This window comes from Crinia signifera, chromosome 12 (genome assembly GCF_055691185.1).
Source record: "Crinia signifera chromosome 12, ASM5569118v1, whole genome shotgun sequence".
Taxonomy (NCBI): domain Eukaryota; kingdom Metazoa; phylum Chordata; class Amphibia; order Anura; family Myobatrachidae; genus Crinia; species Crinia signifera.
Window position 1 is genome coordinate 34,820,991 of NC_139228.1, and position 17,508 is coordinate 34,838,498.

Here is a 17,508-nt window from a genome sequence, read left to right on the forward strand (position 1 = left end):
GCAAGTGGTGGGGCTAAGAGGTAACCAATATCCAGATCTTGCATGTTCTGAAATGAACACATTTATAAAAAGCACTTTTTGGGTAGAAGTCTTTGCCTTATACAAATAATGAATATTAATGCCTGATTTAGGGTGCTTATTTATTTAGCTTGATTTAGATTGGTTAGCAAAACAAACAATAAAGCACACAACTGGCCCAAACCATGCAGCACTGTGCACGTGTAATAGATGCAGAGAGATTTCGATTTGAGTAAGTTATTTTGTTTCTGTGCAGGGTAAATCCTGGCTGCTTTATTTTCACACTGCAATTTAGATTTCAATAGTCTCCAAGGCGCTCGCAGTGAGGAAAGGGGGGGGAGTGTGTGCGTGTAGCAGGTGCCCAGAAAAATGCTGGCCTTCCCCCTTGCGAACAGGGGCAGCCAGCTGACATCACCGGACATCAACTGCCCGCCCAATTCTGGCAGACCAGGACGCCGCTCTAAGTCAGCAGAGACTGGCTTAGATCTTGCTACAGAAGTGATTTCAGGCCCACACGCAAGCCTGTGTATGGATGTTTATACAAAACAAACATTTGCAGTGCTGTTGGAAAATTTGCTGAGTAGCAGGGGTGTGGCTGTTGGTACGGGCGGCATTACATGGCTCGCAAAGCAGCTAACAAGCCAACCAGAATCAGGGCCACAGTGTATTGTTTGCAATCCTGATGCCCGGGAGTCCGTCGGTTTCCCTGTGGGGTATCACCTGTGATAATTCACGGTAGTGTATGATTGGGGGGGGGGGGTGTTTGTATATACTGTACAAGTTACAGATATTAATGTTGTACTGTGAAGGGGTTAAAACAGGTTTGCAATAAAAATAAATGAGTCATTGGAGACATTAGATTTTCTTTTATTGACTTTAACTCAAGCAGTCATACAAACAAAACCCGAACAAAAAGTGTAAACAATGATTATTTTCAGGAGCGAGTTAATTCAGACGGTTTTATCAGTATATTTGTATGAATAGTTTTGTGGAAGAAAAGGAGTTCCGTCAGAAATAGTAGTATGTACAAACGAAGATGTGCCAATTGTGCAAGAACACAAACGTTTACCTACAATGTCGTTTTGGTACAAGCTGGTTTACGCTCTAACAAAAATACTAAGGTTACAGTATCCGCTGCAGAAATACTTCAGCTTATGCTAAACATGTTGCCGGAGCAGGATACGAGCAGTAAGAAGTTGCTGCAGGGCGGTTTCTTGGTAATTACCATTAGAGCACAGATACATAAATCATTGAATGTAGACTTTTGTCTTGTTGAAGAAAATTTTGCCCCGATTCTGGTTTTCTCAAAAAGCTGCAAACATCGCAGCTCACTGAGGGGCAGATTTATTAAGCACGGTGAAGTGATAAACTGTCTGGTTTTTATCACCGACCAATCAGCTCTTACCTGTGAAGCCAAAGGCTTCGTTTGAAAAATGACAGGTAGGAGCTGATTGGCCGGTGATAAAAACCAGACAGTTTATCACTTCACAGAGCTTAATAAATCTACCCCTGAGTACCTGAGACTCCAACCCACCGATTCCCCTCAGTACCATGCGAGGGGATGTGGAATGAAAACACATCCCCTTGCATGCCTCCGCTGCAGGAGAAATCATTCGATGGTCGCTGAATGAATGGAATGAATTCTCCTCCCTACGCAAACAGAAGTCAGTGGAAACTGACTGTTATTTGCATGCAGCTGGCCAAAGATGGTGAACGTCCTGTGACATCAGCCAACCGCTCCTGGCAGGCATCGGTGTACCTACGTTTCCATGGGGACGCCCATAAAACATTGGGGGGTACCCATCCGCCCCGATGTTTGCGAATGGCTCGGTGACTATGCAAGTCGTCGAAGCCATTTGCAAAGGGGGCTGCACATAATAGACCATACGCAGTCCCCAAAATATCGGGACGGGGACGAAACCGCATTATTGCGAGTCGACCAGAATTACCCTCTTTATTAAGAATGCGCAGGAAGAAGGGTGCTAGTAAATGCTGTGATCCATAAATGATCCCAAATCAGGGATGATGTCAAAGGTAAAATCAAATCTAAAAAAAAGATGTCATATTTTAAAATAGTGCAGTTCCGTACATGGTTTACAGAATCATATGGAATATATGGATTAGATCAGGGATAGGGAACCTTCGGCCCTCCAGCTGTTGTTCAACTACACATCCCAGGATGCCCTGCTCCAGTTTTGCTATTTGGCAATGCTAAAACTGTTGCAGGGCATGCTGGGATATGTAGTTCAACAACAGCTGGCGGGCCGAAGGTTCCCCATCCCTGGATTAGATATATGTGGTGAAAGCATCAGTATAGAAGAAAAGCCAGAATACAATGTAAAGTTATATATAAGGGACAATGGCAATGAAGGCCTTAAAGTTTATCATTCTTAATGCTATGTATGATATTTACTATCATAGGCAACTATTCAAGTGAAAGGCATTTACAGTGCAATTTTCAGGGATTAGCCAAGCAATAAAAAACCCATTGTTCGCAGCTGCCTTGTTTAATGATACATAAATAGACTTTTAAAGTCACGCGAATGTGAATTTAGTAGCCCATTCTGCAATTCGTTTTTAGCAATTGTGCAATAAAAGTCTATCCGTGACTGAGGGCTCAATCCCTGGTAAATATTTGACTTAAAGAAAATGTAAAAACACAAATCTAGTTACAGAACCTCCCACCTCACCAATGTGTAGTCAGTGGCATGGCTGCAATTATATATTAACCATGCACAAAAATGTCATAGGAAAGGTCTCATGTAAATACACATGGGGTGTACTTGGTACTTTGCTTGCTGCTGAGCATGAAGCAGTAATGGATGAAGTAACTTTAAATGGTAAATGCTGTTGGGACTTTATAAATATTTTAAAAAGATGCGATTTGTTTAGAAACGTCCATTAGATCACTTTGGGACAGGTACTTGCTACAATCTACAGAACATACATGGTGATCTCAGGGAAATCTGTGATGTCATCTTAAATATAAATGACAGTAGTTGCCAGGACTTCTGTGCACATACAAAGTCATACTGGGAACACTACCTACATTCCTGCCGCTTAACCCAAGCAACTAAATCACTATCACAGTGCGTTGTACGGGTGAGTGGATAACTTGGACAAGACCGAGGCATTTGGCGCCGGACCAAGCAGTCAGATTGCGGGCATTCATAAGAGGAGCGTAGGCACTGGATCTTCCACACCAGTAACCAACATGCTAATGTTTGTACAGAAAATCGTTGGGATTGTCATCATGCAGAATGGAAATTTTAAGATCACAAATCTGTGACATTATAAAAACTGTTTGAAGCCGATGCCAATTCTGGCCCACCTGATATCAGCTGAAAGGTTCTGTATTACTGGATAGTTTTAGGACCTTTACATTTTTACTTTAGGACATTTTTAGGTGATTTTTCCATTATTGCCACTATGTTTTCCAGTAACGTTTTTCAACTCCAGTCCTCACTCGATAGTTTACAAATCTCCTAGTTCATGAACAGGTGCCCTCATTACTGCCTGACTAACAGATCCACAGGTGCTGCTAATTAATGCCATTATGCGATACTAAGGTTCCGTAAGGACTGGAACTGGGAAAAATCAGATGAACTCTATGGGGTTTATCCAATTTTCTGCGAAGAATGTTTATTCAATTCTACCCCCCAAAAATAATTTTTTTTTTTTATTATATTCTCCCTAAAACACACCGGTTCAGTGAATCCTGTATATATTCGCTGTCCTCTCAAGAACAGGTTGACTGTTCAAGATTTGTTTTTCACCTGCCTGATCCTTTAGGGGCTGAGAGGATAGTCCCGGGTGAAGCAATTACCCACGGTCAATGACCGCAGGTAATTGGATACAGCTCTAAGGAATAGAGTATTTAATGTACACCCGAACTTTACAAAGGCTTATTCGCACAGAAGAGCAAATATATCCATTACAGATTATGCCTTAATATTTAAGCTAACTAGAAATACACATGCATGCCAGCACGGAGTGATTGATACTTGATGGCTGCGAAAGTGAGCTGTAGGGGAGAATAATTTAACCCTTTGAGTGCCAACATCTTTGTGAGGAGATGTGCAAAATAGCAGCTAAAATGCCGGCGTCGCTCACATTTGTTATATCAATTCAAATAAAAATGTTGTGCAAAATAAAATAATTTTTTTTAAATTCTCTCCTATATTCTGATGAATACAAATGTTTTTGCTTTGCAATTTTCACACCTATTTTGACAAATTCACGTCACACTCAAAGGGCTAATATTTAATTAACACTAAGGGGTCGATCCTTTTAACCCCCGATTTGTGCGGATGATTCGCCGAGTGCGAATCATCACGACACCGGGCGGGCCGAATTTGCCGAGAAGTGCTCGCATAAGCTTCGAGCGGGCTTACTAGTATATTATATATTTGCAGATATACACACATTTATTAGCATGGGATCAATTACCTGGAACGCACAGGGTCCTTAGTGCCCCCTGTAGTTTGGAGAACTATGCATTAAACAACCTGAAACAAACCCACTACTTTTCAGTTCTAGTAACCGCTGGTAGAACGGTTTATCCGTGGGAAGGATAAAACCCAGCAACAGCAGCAATAGTGAATGGTTCTCTCCTTCCTGGATACAAGATCCCACATAAACACAGATTATACTTTGCAAAATCATTTTTTTATACAATATTATTTTAAAGATTTTATCTTGTACCTTCAAATCAGCAATTTACAACATAATTGTATTACAGAGAAATGCTTTTTTTTTTGCACACGACATTAAGGAGGTATATACACATATACTGTAAGTGCTACTATTAAAGGCAAACTGGAATGCTGACCTGCATACATTACACATGTGTGTGCCAGCTGTGTTATATTAAGTCACATGGGTGCCAGGAATCTTGGTCGCTTAAACGAAAAAAGGAGGAAGGTAATGTATTCATTTTTAGTGACTATCAATAGTAATTATTGAAATCTCCAATATCCATGGAACAGAGATTGGGTTGAAGAAATCGTCAACTGCCATTTTATAGCTTAACAGAGGAAATGTACGACGGGCAGAGATTTCACCAATACTGGCACCGATCTCTATTTGCCAAACCAACTGCATTTGTTGAATACCAAACATTTATTCACTCCAGTAACATTGTATGTATCCTGAATTTCTCTGGCTGAAATAGCAACAATGCACCACATTAATAGGGTGAGGTAAAACAGGACAACAATAGGAGGCTCTCAAAAATGCAGTTGGTCACTGACATTGGACACCCACACTTGGACATTCGGATGTGGGATGTTGATTACATAACTATGTTAATGTTGCATGAAGGCCCATTGATGGTCAGGAGTACAAGATCTCATGGAAGCTAAGTCTATCTGGGATCCATTTGTGGAATTCATGTAGTTGATTCTGTGCACCCCGTTCTGAAAGAAGTATGCATCATTTTGATTCTACAATACCTGAAAATAACTATTTGACCCAAAACTTAAATGCAGCGGAACATGTTAGTATGTGTCAAAAAATAGAAACAGCTCTTAAGGTGGCCATACAATGTCGCAACTTCTCCCCTGGTAGAATTCGTTGGCAATACCCCCTTATGCCGCCTTGGGCCTTCCCGGGCGGCAGTATCGCATGCAGTCCTTTTACATGCGCTTTACCGCCTGCGATCCTAGCCAAGCCCGCAAGGCTCAGAAGCAAGCCAAGAGATTGCTTCCGCAACCGGAGCAACTCGCAGGCTCCGTTACGACGTGCACAGGACCGAGTATCACATTGGACCTGCGGTCATTCACCGGGGCTCTTTTCCTGCGATTGATCGCCACAATTGCAGTAAAGAGTTCAAACAGGCAATTGCCTAGTCACGTATGGGGGCCTTTAGTGTGGATGCTCCATTTGCCAGAGCCTTCAATGGCTGCAAATGGAGTGTGCGTGTGCTTCCATTGGGTCCTCTGGCACTAAAAGTACCCATAGCAAGTTGAACTTTTATTATCAATGTACTCTACCTAAACTTCAGAATTAACTTTTGGTGTAAATATTATTTCAAATAGAACATTGCGCAGTGTAAAACATTCATAACCTAATGATCACCTAGTGTATTGTAGCAAACATTCATATTTACGCCCTGAAATGTAATAGTTTTGCATCTACACTGTATAATCTCATATGATACATATTATTGATATTTCCTGCAGAAGATCTTGCAGATTAGTGCATTTATTAGAACTGTAATCGAACATACATTTTAAAACTTTAAAATAATGTTAAACTTTTAGACTGCCTTTTTGATGAACAACTATAAAACAATTTGCTGATAAATACAACGTACACGCGACATAAACATTTGTGGAAATAGTGCGTTAACACTTTGTAAATTTGAATGTCCAAATAGGAGAATAAATAGGCTTTTGTTTGGGAACGTCTCAAGAAATGAATACAAGACAAATTGCTATAAACAAGAAAGAAGTCTATAAATGTGCATTAAACATTATGAAAGGTATGCAAATGCTAATGACATCTATGTGCTTATTACACTCCCATGTAATAATAAAAGCCCTGTACACATTCATTAAAATATAACATGTAAAAAAGAGTCTAGTCAGTTAGTCTATAACAGGTGCAACTGGGGTTTATTCAATGCCAAAAGGGCAGTGCCGATAGCTCGCCGCCATAGCTCACGCGTCAGTATTCAACTGACCCCCCCCCCCCCCCCCCTTGCAGTTTCCGCCTTGCTGGTTCTTTTTAGCAAGGAGGAAACGGCGAGTGCGGCTGTCAAAATGGCGATATGCAGCGGGCTCCCTGCATTTGTGGCAATCCTAGCTGTTCCCAGGAATCCTCCCCAGAACATTGCATACAGTGAGCGGACGTCGAGGATGGCTTTCCTCGCCCCCCCCCAAAAAAAAGCCATCCTCACCGTACAAACCATGCTTGCCGACGACATTGATTATTGCCCAAAAACGTGATATCTTATTAGTAACTGCAGATTCGCTCATGCTGTAGGGTATCCATACAAGGCAAGAGGATTAAACGTAAACCTAGTTTACCCATTGACTAGAACACAGTGGAGGCAGTAATTATCCTGAGAATGCAGCTACTGATACAGATCATGTGACAATGGAAAGTTATCATGCGTCCGTGATATTACTCGTCTCCTGTGACATTATCCGCCACCTTCCTAAGGATATTGCTGCAGCCCATGTGCAGGCTATGGGTTCCCTCATAATAGGGACTTTCAGAACAGGAGACCAATAGTTTCCTTTAACTCCATTTCATGCAAATTGAGTGCAAGGATAACGTACCATAAATGTGTTGCACTGTGTGATGGGGGCTCATCCCTGGCCACACAACCACCTATATAGACGCTGCCTAAGGAAAGAACTACCTGGACTATTAGGCTTTGTAATTTGTGCTGTATGAAGTTTTCCATTAGCTTGAAATAGCAGAATCACTAGGCTACATAAGCAAACGTTAACAAAGCATTGCATTACATAGTTACGCAATTAATATTCTCTTCATCAAAAACAAACAAATAAAAGAAAACAAAAATGATTAAGCTACGTAGTGGTAACCAACGTTCGAAAGGCAAAATAAAACAGAACACTTTTTAAAATGACAACTGAAAGACGCATTCCCAATTATTGCCGTCTCTCAAGATAGACCTGTGTTACGTTACATATAGAAACAGGCGAATATTACCATTGTGGAGTAAAAACATTTTCCGGGTTCAAACTAGGTTCTGGATGCTTGCCCTTAAAATCACAGTATACATGGCGCTTGTGATTTTAGGAAAATAAAGGCACAAGTAGCAAGCCGTACCTAAATATATATATTTAAAAAAAAAAAAAAATCTAAGCTTGCAGTCTAAATGAAAACATAATGGACCATTTTATTGCTTGTTTGGCCCAAACGAAATCTGCTTTCTGATGCGCTTGATGAATGGATGGGAGACCACAAGTCTGACTGAGCTTCCAACTCCTCATTTCCAAATCTCCCGAGATAATTCTTCCCAGGATACTTCAGTACCTCCAGGCTTATCAACCTGCCATTTCTGAGCGGTCCTTCTCTGCCATGTTTTTACACCGAGAGGAATTCACGATCAAAGGAGACCTACCCAATAAAATACATAAGGGACTATGAACATGACGGCAAATCCAACCATGCCATAGGTAAGATACCGGTACGGCAATTCCACCTCCATCCGTTGCCTTGCCTTTCTGATATCGTCGCAGGGAATGCCGAACACCTTGCAAGCCAGAGGAATGGTAACCATCTTCATGACTGCTCTGATCAGCAATAAAACAACGAGTCCGATTAAAACGCGCAGCATGGCCTTTCCGAGTAGATGCACAGTGAATGGAGGAATAGTGAAAGGCAGCATGTCGGGAGAAGGCTCCTTGAGGAGACCCAGTAAGTGACTCACATGTGACCCACAGGCAATTCCGGCACCGCTGCCAAGAATCTGAGCCGTGTCTCCGCGGGAGGTGCTCCAAGTGTCAAGTGTGAAGGAGAAGATGCCCAGGGCTAGGTGCAGGCTGATGATGATAAATGGGGCATACTTGTAAGTAAGGTTGAAATTGTCAATGACATCAAGTGCTGGATGGAAGACTATTAGAATGAGAATTGCATATAAGACACCAGCGATAACATCCTGCAAGAAGACAAAAAGAAACAAATGTTGAGGAAATGTATTTTAAATTTTTTTAAGACAAACTGTTAAATCGCTTCCTGCATTAAAAAGACTGAATAGGTTGTAACAAACATCAAGAGGTCACTGGATTCAGGAATAGCCTAAATGCACTATATTATGCATTGCCTGGACACGGCCTGATGGGATGGGGAAAAGGAGTTCTCGTTAGGTACCAGGGGCAGCCGTAGATCTGGAGCAGTCCTGTAAGTGTAAATGTAATTAAAAACAAAATTGAGCAAGAGGAACATTAAGGGGTGTATTCAATGTGGCCGACGAGGGGGTTAAACGGCGATCTGTTTAACCCCTGCCGCTCACCCTATTCTACGTTCTGGGGGAATCCTTGCTGTCAAGAGGACGGCGAGGATTCCCCCAAACAGCGAAGCTCACAGCTAATGCCTCGTTGTTTTAGCGGGCGCACATGCCATTACCCCCTTGTTACAAAAACCTAGCGAGGGGGAAACAGTGTGTGCAGGGGGTCAGATGAATACTGATCTTGCAAACTGTACAAGCTGATTGCTCGCTGTCACAGCTCGCAAAAAGCATTGAATACACCCGTCAATCCCCACTGAGGCAGAGATTTAAAATTAAGCTCATTGTTTATTTCAATATAAAAATCCTTTTTGGGGTAACCTGATCTATGAAACTGGGCTACAATAAAACCAATAAGGTACTTGTTTCCTAGAACGGCCACAATCGGGGTAATCGTGTACCTTAACTTAAGGTACACGATTACTCCCGATGGACTCGATTTCCTTTGAAATCAGGTCCATTTTGCAGGCAAAGGCAAAATCAGGTCCATCGCGTCGGTCGGGTGCATTAACATGGCACGCGACGCGACCGACGCGATGCATCCGATTTTGCCATAGGGTTCAATGTTAAAATATTTTTAACATTGTAATCGGGAAAAAAATAGGAAATGGGCCAATATGGCCGATTTCTCATTGTATATGCCCCCCCCTTCATTGTGAACGTCACCCCACGATTGACGCCAACCCGAAGCGTGGCGAGCGTCCTCCGACCTTTCAATACCCCTACTATCCTCATCGGCATGGAGTTGAGAAAATAAAGTGTGGCGAGCGCAGCGAGCCCGAAGCGTGGCGAGCCCCGCGTGGGGACGCGTATACCTGTGAAGGTATACGCGTGCGCTCGCCACACTTTATATTCTCAACTCCACGCCGACGTGGATAGTAGGGGTATGAAAAGGTCGGAGGATGCGTACCGCCGACCCTTGCGGGCTCGGTACGCTCGCCACGCTTCGGGTTGGCGTCAATAGTGGGGTGCCGTTGAGGGGGTTAAAATTGGGGTCTGGGGAGACTTTTACATTGAATCCAATGTAAAATAGGGTCCCAGGGACCCTATTCACATTTCAATCAATGTAAAAATCGGGACCATCGTGTCGGTCGCGTCGCATGCGATGCGATCGATCCGATCAACAACGGTTTGGCCGTTCTAGGAAACAAGTACCACCAATAATATTTCCAGCATTACGCTCATAAAAGGATGTGGTTTCAGAGATTAACTTTCCTTATTATGTGTAATGGAGCAGAGGACGCGTTACTAATTAAGATAACAGTCATTAGCAATGTCACACATACACACACTTATAAATGTACAGGGAATCTAGTAATCTGGCAGCTAATTAGTTTCATTTGCAAGGCAAAATCTTTTATGTACTCCCAAGAATATCCCGCCCCAACACTTATGAGTCATCCTGCTGCCAGTCTGGGGTGGGGTGAATGTGGTCTCAGTGACGATGTAACACTATCTATTGTATTCAATGCAGCCGGTGAGGGGGATAAACGGCGGGGATCGCCGAAAACAAGCGACCCTCTTCATTTAACTCCCACGCCGGCCTATTCATTGAAAAGTCATTGACTATACCCTATAAGGCGATCATCGACAAAAGTTCCATTTCTTTACATTTACTGTAACAAACATGATAATACCATTTAGATTGATTGTTTTAACTTGTATTAAGCGATAAATTCACATTGTTAAGCTTACCAAAATGGAATGCATTCCCATATATACACGACTAAGGCACACCAGGCAGCACCAGCCCACAGCGAGTAACAGTCCATAAACAAATGGATACTAAATGGGGACAAAAATAAACAGTTAAGCGAATTATAAAAATTACAATACAGAATATTTTTAGAAGCAAGTCTACCTGGTCATCTAAATAAGACACAACAGTACGGGCCGATTCAGCCCCTCTCCATTGATGGGCCTAGGCGCATGTGCATTTTCAGTAATGCGCACGTGCAGGGCTCGGCTGCCAGTGCCTTTTTGAAAATGTCGCCAAGGCGCTCGCAGCCTGACTGACAGGCGTTTCATTGGCGGGGCAGCATTAACCTGCTAGCTGAGTTCCGAACACCAGCAAGCTGCTCTGAATCAGGCCCTTAGTGTCGAACGGTTAGATATCCTACAGGGACTGTACTGTCTTACACTACTTCTGACTTCTCTGAGGGCAGAAGTCGCAGCCAGTTGCTCTTGAACCTCCTGGGAACACCGCGGCATCTGGATCACATACGATAGGTCATATGCGGGCCTTTTGCACATAATATATTGTATGCGATCCCATTCACCACTGCCGGAGGCTGTCCGATCCGATATAACTTACATGAAGCACCTTTGATCTCAGACTCTGGTGCGCATGGGACCGTGCATCAGATCGGAATAGGAAACAGAATTTATCTGATTTCTTGTCCACATCCGTCACAATCGGATGAAAAGTGACCAAATCGCACTAGTCTATGGCCAACATTAAGAAGCCACAGGCTCAGAGGACTCTGCTATACCTGTAGCTTCCGGTGTGAATCCTACGTTTCCCATCCCAGTATGACAGTATTATAGTACACAACACAGAATATTGACACATAATGTATGTCCTAAATGAAATATTGATCCATTCTGATCACCCATCATAAGATATCCGGGCATACTGTATCTGCACTGCTTTATTTAATAGAGAACAAGCTCAATAAAACGGTATACAAGCGTGAAACAATTGATGTGAATGGGACTGCACACAGGGGGCATGCATACAATGTACAGCACCTGCAGATCTTATGATGGACTGAGTAACTGGAGGGACAGCAGTTAAGTTTGGTGGAGTTACACATTGGACCCCAAGTCAGAGGTGCCACAAGTACTCTAATATTCCAGTAATATATTACAGGCTAGCTTGCCAAATATTGATGGACTTTATATTTTGTCATTAAGGTTAGATGTATCAAATCTTTAAGAGAGATAACGTGGAGCCAGTAGCAACCTGAAGCGGATTGGTTGCTATGGGCAACTTTTGCACTTTATCCCTCTTGTAAGTTTGATGCACCTGCCACTTAGTCACTGGTTAAAATATAAATTTTTAATAGTACAATGACAAAAACCAGTGGAGCGCCTCATACATTATGTTTTATTCATACTTGTACATGCAGAAGTTTCCAAACTATGACAGAAGGGTAATTGGTGCGCTTTATCTGTAATCCAGTCCATGCAGACAAACGTGGAGTGCACAGATTTGTTTCCAATTTAGCCACCCACATATAGCCGAATAGAATAGATTCATACCCCTTTCAGACAGAAAAAAAGACACAGGAGTTTCCCTGCTCTTGCCGTGTCGACCCGGGTTTTTCTTCTGTCTGAAAGGGTCAACACGGGTCTGAAATTCCGGGACTTCGACCCAGGTATTTACCTGGGTTTTTCCCGGGTCTGTATTCCAAAAACCCAGGTCGCCGGCTGTCTGAAAGGAAACGACCCGGGTTTTTGGGATTATTACACATTGTTAGGCACTGATTGGCTCTCCTGGTGGGGTGCTGGCTGATTGGTTGTGAGGATAGGCTTCTCTGATTGGCTGGGAGGGCATGGCAATGGAGCTGGCCTCTGAGGTCATTAGGGAGCTGAAAAAAGGATAGCATGGCCCACTGGTAGAAGCAACAGGTGAGAGCTGCTGGCAGTGAGAGGGGAGGAGGATATCGGCAAACAGATGACTGGGACAGTCAAAGATGACACAGTGTACTCAAACATTGCAAATATACTGACATACCATGTGAGGTAACATGTACCTTCCAGTATATAAAAACAACAAAACTTGTTTACAACATATCCTTGTGTCATGCCATGGTTAATGCAATGCAGTGAGCAGTCACCACCCACTTTTGATGACCTCATCTCTGTGTGCCTTTAAAGCGGTCCTATTCTTATGACACACAGAGTTTTGCAGGAAAAATCCGGCTTTGAAAGGGGTCGACACAGGAAATACCCGGGTTTTTGCTCCTGTGTGAAAGGGGGACAGCCCCTTGATGCCTAGTTGTACCTGGGTTTTTGTATCCGGGAAATACCTGGGTTTTGGGGATTTTTCTGTCTGAAAGGGGTATCAGCTGTGTGACAGTCAGTCCGTCCCAACAACCAGATAATAAGGAACCCATTAGCAGGGTACATAAAGTTGTTTTAATTTGAACAAGTAACAACTCTAGTCCAGTGGTTCTCAAACTTAGCGTTCAGGACCCCAAACAGTTTACGGTTTTCAGGTCACCCAGAAGGTGCACAGGTGTACTCATTCACGAACACATTTTAAAAGGTCCACTAATTATTTCGAACTCTTGGGGTCCTGGGGACAGAATTTGAGAACTTATATCCTAAGTCACAGGTTCTCAAACTCGTTCCCCGGGACCCCACAGAGTGTACGTTTTAGAGGTAGGCATTACAGTGTAAAATTTAGGTGCGGGGGTATGGATACAAAGTGCTGATAATAAGGATGGGAGGGAGGGTAAGACAAACGAGGGAGAATGAGGAAGAGTTTGGGTAAAAGGTAAAATAAAAAGGTAAAAAAATAATAATAATAAATAAAAATGAAAATAAAAATGAGTAAAAATGAAAATAAACAAAAAATATATAGAGAATAAATAAAAATAGAAAAATTAATAATATACAATGCAATGAAAATGGTATGTTTACACTCTTTTGAGTAATGTGGGTTGGCCTGGACCGGGTTGGAGCTTAGATAGTTCCTTGGAAGTCTATTGTCCGTGGTGGGTGCAAATAGCACTGGGGGAGCGTTACACTAACTGTCCCTTACTTGCTGGGAAGGTGTAGTAGTAAACAGTCCTGTTCGTATCCAACGCGTTTCGAGCTGGGCTCTTACTCAGCCCAGCTCGAAATGCGTTGGTTACGAGGTCAGCCGGGACCGGAAGCACGGAGCCAGAAAACGGAAGTCACCGCAAGTGTGGAGAGAGGAGAGCCGCGAGTGTATCACAGCGGCAGAACAGGACTGTTTACCACTACACCTTCCCAGCAAGTAAGGGACAGTTAGTGTAACGCTCACCCAGTGCTATTTGCACCCACCACGGACAATAGACTTCCAAGAAACTAACTTAGCTCCAACCCGGTCCAGGCCAACCCACATTACTCAAAAGAGTGTAAACATAACATTTTCATTGCATTGTATTTTATTCATTTTTCTATTTGTATTTATTCTCTGTATATTTTTTGTTTATTTTTTTAATTTTTACTAATTTTTATTTTCATTTTAATTTTATTCATTTTTATTTATTATTATTATTTTTTTAACCTTTAATTTTACCTTTTACCCAAACTCTTCCTCATTCTCCCTCGTTTGTCTTACCCTCGCTCCCTCCCATCCTTATTATCAGTGCTTTGTATCCATACCCCCATAACTATTATATTTCAACAGAGCAGCCCCATATAAATCCCAGGCACAACAAGCATAATATTTTATGTGCTTTAAAATTTAGGTGCACTTCCCCTATTTTTAGATTGTCTGGCTCCTACACTTTCTTCCTGGCTCGTAGATTTTACAAAAATTTGTCAAGCCCTGGCCTATAGAAACATAGAATTTGATGGCAGATAAAAAACACTTGGCCCATCCAGTCTGCACCTTTTTTAAACATGTTACCTCAAACCATATTTGATCCTTATTTCTTTGTAAGGATATATGACAGTTTCTAAGAAAGTGAATATTTTAATATTCTGATCTCAAGATTTTGCAGCTCAATTATGTTTCATTTCGTAGGCAAGGAAGTGAAAAATAGTTTTCAGCATATTTGTATTAAGCAATGTTAGCAGTTTTAGATATGGAGGAACAAAAGCAGAAAGAGGAACAAGCAGTGTAACCAAAAACTGAGGTTTCCTGTGAATCATCAGGTTTACAAGACTGAAAACACCAACAACAAGATGATGTTACACAATCAGAACTGGGAAGGAAAACGCCATTATGTAACCAATTCAATACTAGTGGAGATATCAATCCCCAACTAATATGGGGTACAAGGAATTTAATTTATTTAAAGGGGTGTTTGCAAACCGCCGTGGTTTGCATTATATGTTCCTTTTTATTTATTTTTTTGACTTAAGAATTACCGTCAAGCTATGAACATTTCAAAGAATACATGGGCAGTTCACCACGAGTTTCCAAAGCTCAGTTCACAGTTCTCATTTACATACCGAGTTGTGTTTGGACAAGTAAGGCTGACGAGAACAGACTAAAAAACAAACAGATGGAATGGGCAAGCCTGGTCAGATCCAGACTGCTTGCGAAAAAAAAAGTGTAAAGTTGCATAGTATTTTCAGCTCAGGATTTCTCAGTGTTTTGGAGGTAAGTTTAAAGCTACTGTAGAGATACATTGGGGCAGATTTGTTAAGCTTTAACAAGAGATAAATCAAAAGGAGCCCATACACGCTCCGTTTTCTGCGGCTCGGTTTTGTACTATGCGATGTCCCTTTTGAGTGCTCAAATGAGACTTTTTGCAGCCTGCCCATTAGTTTGCCCGCTTTTATCCGCTAAGCCTGGCTATACCTTAATGAGCGCAAAAAAATAAAAATGTGTATCACCCCACAATCTTTCGTCGCTTTAGACGGGAGATCAGGAGCGATATGATATTTGAATACGGTCCATTATGTATACAGTTTTGCTCTTCAAAATTAAAATTGCAAGGTGCTGGAGTGAACACAATCATTTTTATTTCAACCTCTCAGCTTTCCTTTACTTAGCTATTGTTGAATTCTGAACCCCAAAATAAATTAGAGAAGTAGGAAGTGTCAAATAAAGTAATCTGCTAACCTCACTAAGCTGAGAAAACGTGGGGGAAACGGTCATTTGATCTACAGCAAGTTGGTCAACAGTCATTAGGTCAACATGTTGAAAGGTCGACAGGTCATTAGGTCGACATGAGCAAGGCCGACAGTCAAAAGGTCAACATGGGGGTTTTTCACTGTTTTTTGAGCCGACATGTGCCGACAGGCGGTATTTCATGCCCTACCATCCACTAGGGTGTGGAGGGAGAATAGTGCACCCAGTGTATCAAGGCATCATGCGAGTGGACGGGGTGCTACGTTTCAGTGTCCATGTCGACATCTGGGTAAAAAAAACCCGGAAAAACCTCATGTCGACCTAGTGGACCAAATGATCCACACTCAAACGTGGGTATGGATCATTGGATAGACAGCAACTAGGTCAACAGGGTCATTAGGTCGACATAAGCATTGGGTTAACATGGGAAAGGTCAACATTCAAAAGGTCACTGAAACGTAGCTATTTTATTCTCCCACCATGCCCTAGTGGATGGTAGGGCATGAAATACTGCCTGTCAGCACATGTCGATTCCCCCCCAAAAAACGTGAAAAACCCCATGTCGACCTAAGCAGTTGCCAACCTTCCGTTATGTCGACCTAGTGACCGTATCACAAAAACGTTTGGTTCGTCCAAATCATCCGTGCAGTAGCAACACAAGGAAGTCACCGAGCACATCAAGTGAAGCCAATTCAAGAGAGGTTTAAAATAGTATTTGGCACATTCCAAGACCCTATTTATAAACTACACCTATAAATATCAAGCACTCTGAAAACATACATTATTAGCTGTCACATTTACATGTACCTCTGTACTGGTAGCTTACAATGACAGCTACAGATTTTTCATACATTAACCTTGTGTGAACCGTCCAGTTATCAGCAGGTCTTTCCTAACATGCACAAACACAAGCAATGTGTATATGTGCTATGGTCTAACATTTCAGTTCTTATTCTGTGTGTGGTACATGAGTGATCAAAATGTGTAATCACTTTCAGGAATGTGATTGTCCAAGTTTGATCATTAGAATTGCCCAACAATGCGATTGCAGTTGTTAGAATTGATATATTTGCAACCGTATATTGGGTAGTATTCAATGCCGCTCGCCGTGGCCGGCGAGGGGGTTAAACAGTGAGGATAGCAGAAAACCAGCGATCCTCGCTGTTTAGCCCCCTCGCCCAATTCAACTTTCCGGGGGAATCCTCGCTGTCACAGAACGGCGAGGATTCCCCCAAACAGCGAGACCCGCGGCTAATGCAGCAAACCCGCTGTATTTAGCCGCGAGCCTCGCTGCTTCTGCAGCCGCATACGCCGATTCCCCCTAGCTCAAAAAACTCAGAGGTGCTCATAGATGAGATGCTGCAGGACTCTACCCAAATGGTCACAGCATCCCAGCAGAGTTCCCCTATGGACACACTTTAGGAAAGGGACATTTGCTGTATACAAGTTGCCTCCAGTGGGAGAGCAGCCGGTCTGAACTTCCAGCTGGAAATGTTGCTTAGAAGTAATGGGGGAACAACCAAGAGAAAGCAAGCTCACATCTACAAAAGGAGCTACTGATGCCATGATTGCCCCCAATAGCAAACCCTATACAATTAGCCTGTGGTTAATAGTTTTGCCAACCATTATGTACTGGTTGCGAGCCTTGCATGAACCATATTACCAAATGCCTCATATACTTAAGAAGAACCTGGTAAAATAAATAGTCTTATCCCCCATTCACACA

The 17,508-nt window shown here is 42.4% G+C and overlaps 1 protein-coding gene across 1 annotated transcript in view; it reads right to left on the reverse strand.

Moving 5' to 3' along the window:
* Positions 1 to 869: 869 nt before the first annotated feature.
* The window catches only part of SGPP1 (sphingosine-1-phosphate phosphatase 1), a 35,724-nt gene continuing 19,085 nt past the window's right edge, over positions 870 to 17,508 (reverse strand). Inside the window, exons 2-3 of the mRNA XM_083167192.1 lie at positions 10,697 to 10,786; positions 870 to 8,653 (exon numbers count right to left, since the gene is read on the reverse strand). Of these exons, the coding sequence (XP_083023318.1) occupies positions 8,102 to 8,653; positions 10,697 to 10,786 (642 nt within the window). The 3' untranslated portion in view covers positions 870 to 8,101. The remainder of the gene's footprint in view (positions 8,654 to 10,696; positions 10,787 to 17,508) is intronic.